The sequence below is a fragment of the Schistocerca americana genome, chromosome 3, assembly GCF_021461395.2.
Source record: "Schistocerca americana isolate TAMUIC-IGC-003095 chromosome 3, iqSchAmer2.1, whole genome shotgun sequence".
In the NCBI taxonomy this organism is placed as follows: Eukaryota; Metazoa; Arthropoda; class Insecta; order Orthoptera; family Acrididae; genus Schistocerca; species Schistocerca americana.
Window position 1 is genome coordinate 122,063,679 of NC_060121.1, and position 6,671 is coordinate 122,070,349.

The following is a 6,671-nucleotide window of genomic DNA, read 5'->3' on the forward strand; positions in this document are numbered from 1 at the left end:
TTCGTGATGCCATCACGCACAATGAGGGTAACTCCCGAACTCGGGAACAGATCCTTAAATACCCGGACCCTTCCTTGCAACACTTTCTGCAGATTCTTGACTATCGAGATTCCTTTGACAGCCCAGCAGACAGTTTTGAGGTAGAGCCTGTCTGTCTGCAGATAGCCGCGACAAACAGACGTCGCATTCGGCTCGTAAACAGTGGCACAACCGGCAACAGCCGCAGCACGTACGTCAACAAGTGTCTCTTTCGGAGAGAAGTGTCGAGTCCCGCCGCAGCTGTAATGCCTCATATGCTCGCCGATCTTGCCCCTCGCATGAAGCGACTTGCTTCTTCTGCGGCAATCGGATTCCTGTACTGTCAGTGTGCTTACAAAAACCTAGCACATCCCCTCCTGCTACTCCTTCACGCAAATCTAAGTGACAAACTGTGTGTAGGGCTTTGAAAACACACAACAGTGTCGTTAGTGCAAACCAAAAGCGTAGTAGCAATTTGGGACAGTTTCCCAAGTGCTCCTCAGTGCTTTGTGAAGACAAACTTTGATTGCTGGGCGATATCTAGAGACACTTAGTCTGTCTGCAACAAATTAGAACGCAAAATCCCCAAGACTGGCAAAGTTTTACGGAAGATCGAGATATAGCGTGTACTTCAAGGTGACGCTCCCGGTGACGCTCCCGGTGACGCTCCCGGTGACGCTCCCGGTGACGCTCCCGGTGACGCTCCCGGTGACGCTCCCGGTGACGCTCCCGGTGACGCTCCCGGTGACGCTCCCGGTGACGCTCCCGGTGACGCTCCCGGTGACGCTCCCGGTGACGCTCCCGGTGACGCTCCCGGTGACACTCCCGGTGACACTCCCGGTGACACTCCCGGTGACACTCCCGGTGACACTCCCGGTGACACTCCCGGTGACACTCCCGGTGACACTCCCGGTGACACTCCCGGTGACACTCCCGGTGACACTCCCGGTGACACTCCCGGTGACACTCCCGGTGACACTCCCGGTGACACTCCCGGTGACACTCCCGGTGACACTCCCGGTGACACTCCCGGTGACACTCCCGGTGACACTCCCGGTGACACTCCCGGTGACACTCCCGGTGACACTCCCGGTGACACTCCCGGTGACACTCCCGGTGACACTCCCGGTGACACTCCCGGTGACACTCCCGGTGACACTCCCGGTGACACTCCCGGTGACACTCCCGGTGACACTCCCGGTGACACTCCCGGTGACACTCCCGGTGACACTCCCGGTGACACTCCCGGTGACACTCCCGGTGACACTCCCGGTGACACTCCCGGTGACACTCCCGGTGACACTCCCGGTGACACTCCCGGTGACACTCCCGGTGACACTCCCGGTGACACTCCCGGTGACACTCCCGGTGACACTCCCGGTGACACTCCCGGTGACACTCCCGGTGACACTCCCGGTGACACTCCCGGTGACACTCCCGGTGACACTCCCGGTGACACTCCCGGTGACACTCCCGGTGACACTCCCGGTGACACTCCCGGTGACACTCCCGGTGACACTCCCGGTGACACTCCCGGTGACACTCCCGGTGACACTCCCGGTGACACTCCCGGTGACACTCCCGGTGACACTCCCGGTGACACTCCCGGTGACACTCCCGGTGACACTCCCGGTGACACTCCCGGTGACACTCCCGGTGACACTCCCGGTGACACTCCCGGTGACACTCCCGGTGACACTCCCGGTGACACTCCCGGTGACACTCCCGGTGACACTCCCGGTGACACTCCCGGTGACACTCCCGGTGACACTCCCGGTGACACTCCCGGTGACACTCCCGGTGACACTCCCGGTGACACTCCCGGTGACACTCCCGGTGACACTCCCGGTGACACTCCCGGTGACACTCCCGGTGACACTCCCGGTGACACTCCCGGTGACACTCCCGGTGACACTCCCGGTGACACTCCCGGTGACACTCCCGGTGACACTCCCGGTGACACTCCCGGTGACACTCCCGGTGACACTCCCGGTGACACTCCCGGTGACACTCCCGGTGACACTCCCGGTGACACTCCCGGTGACACTCCCGGTGACACTCCCGGTGACACTCCCGGTGACACTCCCGGTGACACTCCCGGTGACACTCCCGGTGACACTCCCGGTGACACTCCCGGTGACACTCCCGGTGACACTCCCGGTGACACTCCCGGTGACACTCCCGGTGACACTCCCGGTGACACTCCCGGTGACACTCCCGGTGACACTCCCGGTGACACTCCCGGTGACACTCCCGGTGACACTCCCGGTGACACTCCCGGTGACACTCCCGGTGACACTCCCGGTGACACTCCCGGTGACACTCCCGGTGACACTCCCGGTGACACTCCCGGTGACACTCCCGGTGACACTCCCGGTGACACTCCCGGTGACACTCCCGGTGACACTCCCGGTGACACTCCCGGTGACACTCCCGGTGACACTCCCGGTGACACTCCCGGTGACACTCCCGGTGACACTCCCGGTGACACTCCCGGTGACACTCCCGGTGACACTCCCGGTGACACTCCCGGTGACACTCCCGGTGACACTCCCGGTGACACTCCCGGTGACACTCCCGGTGACACTCCCGGTGACACTCCCGGTGACACTCCCGGTGACACTCCCGGTGACACTCCCGGTGACACTCCCGGTGACACTCCCGGTGACACTCCCGGTGACACTCCCGGTGACACTCCCGGTGACACTCCCGGTGACACTCCCGGTGACACTCCCGGTGACACTCCCGGTGACACTCCCGGTGACACTCCCGGTGACACTCCCGGTGACACTCCCGGTGACACTCCCGGTGACACTCCCGGTGACACTCCCGGTGACACTCCCGGTGACACTCCCGGTGACACTCCCGGTGACACTCCCGGTGACACTCCCGGTGACACTCCCGGTGACACTCCCGGTGACACTCCCGGTGACACTCCCGGTGACACTCCCGGTGACACTCCCGGTGACACTCCCGGTGACACTCCCGGTGACACTCCCGGTGACACTCCCGGTGACACTCCCGGTGACACTCCCGGTGACACTCCCGGTGACACTCCCGGTGACACTCCCGGTGACACTCCCGGTGACACTCCCGGTGACACTCCCGGTGACACTCCCGGTGACACTCCCGGTGACACTCCCGGTGACACTCCCGGTGACACTCCCGGTGACACTCCCGGTGACACTCCCGGTGACACTCCCGGTGACACTCCCGGTGACACTCCCGGTGACACTCCCGGTGACACTCCCGGTGACACTCCCGGTGACACTCCCGGTGACACTCCCGGTGACACTCCCGGTGACACTCCCGGTGACACTCCCGGTGACACTCCCGGTGACACTCCCGGTGACACTCCCGGTGACACTCCCGGTGACACTCCCGGTGACACTCCCGGTGACACTCCCGGTGACACTCCCGGTGACACTCCCGGTGACACTCCCGGTGACACTCCCGGTGACACTCCCGGTGACACTCCCGGTGACACTCCCGGTGACACTCCCGGTGACACTCCCGGTGACACTCCCGGTGACACTCCCGGTGACACTCCCGGTGACACTCCCGGTGACACTCCCGGTGACACTCCCGGTGACACTCCCGGTGACACTCCCGGTGACACTCCCGGTGACACTCCCGGTGACACTCCCGGTGACACTCCCGGTGACACTCCCGGTGACACTCCCGGTGACACTCCCGGTGACACTCCCGGTGACACCCCGGTGACACTCCCGGTGACACTCCCGGTGACACTCCCGGTGACACTCCCGGTGACACTCCCGGTGACACTCCCGGTGACACTCCCGGTGACACTCCCGGTGACACTCCCGGTGACACTCCCGGTGACACTCCCGGTGACACTCCCGGTGACACTCCCGGTGACACTCCCGGTGACACTCCCGGTGACACTCCCGGTGACACTCCCGGTGACACTCCCGGTGACACTCCCGGGTGACACTCCCGGTGACACTCCCGGTGACACTCCCGGTGACACTCCCGGTGACACTCCCGGTGACACTCCCGGTGACACTCCCGGTGACACTCCCGGTGACACTCCCGGTGACACTCCCGGTGACACTCCCGGTGACACTCCCGGTGACACTCCCGGTGACACTCCCGGTGACACTCCCCGGTGACCACTCCCGGTGACACTCCCGGTGACACTCCCGGTGACACTCCCGGTGACACTCCGGTGACACTCCCGGTGACACTCCCGGTGACACTCCCGGTGACACTCCCGGTGACACTCCCGGTGACACTCCCGGTGACACTCCCGGTGACACTCCCCGGTGACACTCCCGGTGACACTCCCGGTGACACTCCCGGTGACACTCCCGGTGACACTCCCCGGTGACACTCCCGGTGACACTCCCGGTGACACTCCCGGTGACACTCCCGGTGACACTCCCGGTGACACTCCCGGTGACACTCCCGGTGACACTCCCCGGTGACACTCCCGGTGACACTCCCGGTGACACTCCCGGTGACACTCCCGGTGACACTCCCGGTGACACTCCCGGTGACACTCCCCGGTGACACTCCCGGTGACACTCCCGGTGACACTCCCGGTGACACTCCCGGTGACACTCCCGGTGACACTCCCGGGTGACACTCCGGTGACACTCCCGGTGACACTCCCGGTGACACTCCCGGTGACACTCCCGGTGACACTCCCGGTGACACTCCCGGTGACACTCCCGGTGACACTCCCGGTGACACTCCCGGTGACACTCCCGGTGACACTCCCGGTGACACTCCCCGGTGACACTCCCGGTGACACTCCCGGTGACACTCCCGGTGACACTCCCGGTGACACTCCCGGTGACACTCCCGGTGACACTCCCGGTGACACTCCCGGTGACACTCCCCGGTGACCACTCCCGGTGACACTCCCGGTGACACTCCCGGTGACACTCCCGGTGACACTCCCGGTGACACTCCCGGTGACACTCCCGGTGACACTCCCGGTGACACTCCCGGTGACACTCCCGGTGACACTCCCGGTGACACTCCCGGTGACACTCCCGGTGACACTCCCGGTGACACTCCGGACTCCCGGTGACACTCCCGGTGACACTCCTCCGGTGACACTCCCGGTGACACTCCCGGGTGACACTCCCGGTGACACTCCGGTGACACTCCCGGTGACACTCCCGGTGACACTCCCGGTGACACTCCCGGTGACACTCCCGGTGACACTCCCGGTGACACTCCCGGTGACACTCCCGGTGACACTCCCGGTGACACTCCCGTGACACTCGGACACCGGTGACACTCCCGGTGACACTCCCGGTGACACTCCCCGGTGACACTCCCGGTGACACTCCCGGTGACACTCCCCGGTGACACTCCCGGTGACACTCCCGGTGACACTCCCGGTGACACTCCCGGTGACACTCCCGGTGACACTCCCCGGTGACACTCCCGGTGACACTCCCGGTGACACTCCCGGTGGACACTCCCGGTGACACTCCCGGTGACACTCCCGGTGACACTCCCGGTGACACTCCCGGTGACACTCCCGGTGACACTCCCGGTGACACTCGCCCGGTGACACTCCCGGTGACACTCCCGGTGACCACTCCCGGTGACACTCCCGGTGACACTCCCGGTGACACTCCGGTGACACTCCCGGTGACACTCCGGTGACACTCCCGGTGGACACTCCCGGTGACACTCCCGGTGACACTCCCGGTGACACTCCGGGGGTGACACTCCCGGTGACCACTCCGGTGACACTCGTGCCACTCCCGGTGACACTCCCGGTGCACTCCGGTGACACTCCCGGTGACACTCCCGGTGACACTCCCGGTGACACTCCCGGTGACACTCCCGGTGACACTCCCGGTGACACTCCCGGTGACACTCCCGGTGACACTCCCGGTGACACTCCCGGTGACACTCCCGGTGACACTCCCGGTGACACTCCCGGTGACACTCCCCGGTGACACTCCCGGTGACACTCCCGGTGACACTCCCGGTGACACTCCCGGTGACACTCCCGGTGACACTCCCGGTGACACCTCCCGGTGACACTCCCGGTGACACTCCCGGTGACACTCCCGGTGACACTCCCGGTGACACTCCGGTGACACTCCCGGTGACACCTCCCGGTGACACTCCCGGTGACACTCCCGGTGACACTCCCGGTGACACTCCCGGTGACACTCCCGGTGACACTCCCGGTGACACTCCCGGTGACACTCCCGGTGACACTCCGGTGACACTCCCGGTGACACTCCCGGTGACACTCCCGGTGACACTCCCGGTGACACTCCCGGTGACACTCCCGGTGACACTCCCGGTGACACTCCCGGTGACACTCCCGGTGACACTCCCGGTGACACTCCCGGTGACACTCCGGTGACACTCCCGGTGACACTCCCGGTGACACTCCCGGTGACACTCCCGGTGACACTCCCGGTGACACTCCGGTGACACTCCCGGTGACACTCCCGGTGACACTCCCGGTGACACTCCCGGTGACACCTCCCCGGTGACACTCCCGGTGACACTCCCGGTGACACTCCCGGTGACACTCCCGGGGGGGGTGACAATCCCGGTGACACTTACCCGGTGACCTCCCGGTGACACTCCCGGTGACACTCCCGGTGCATCTTCCCGGTGACACTCCCGGTGACACTCCCGTGAAACTC

The 6,671-nt window shown here is 65.2% G+C and overlaps 1 protein-coding gene across 1 annotated transcript in view; it reads right to left on the reverse strand.

Moving 5' to 3' along the window:
* Nucleotides 1–649: 649 nt before the first annotated feature.
* LOC124605908 (mucin-19-like) overlaps nucleotides 650–6,671 on the reverse strand; it is a 13,199-nt gene continuing 7,177 nt past the window's right edge. Inside the window, exon 5 of the mRNA XM_047137860.1 lies at nucleotides 650–6,038. Within this exon, the coding sequence (XP_046993816.1) occupies nucleotides 650–6,038 (5,389 nt within the window). The remainder of the gene's footprint in view (nucleotides 6,039–6,671) is intronic.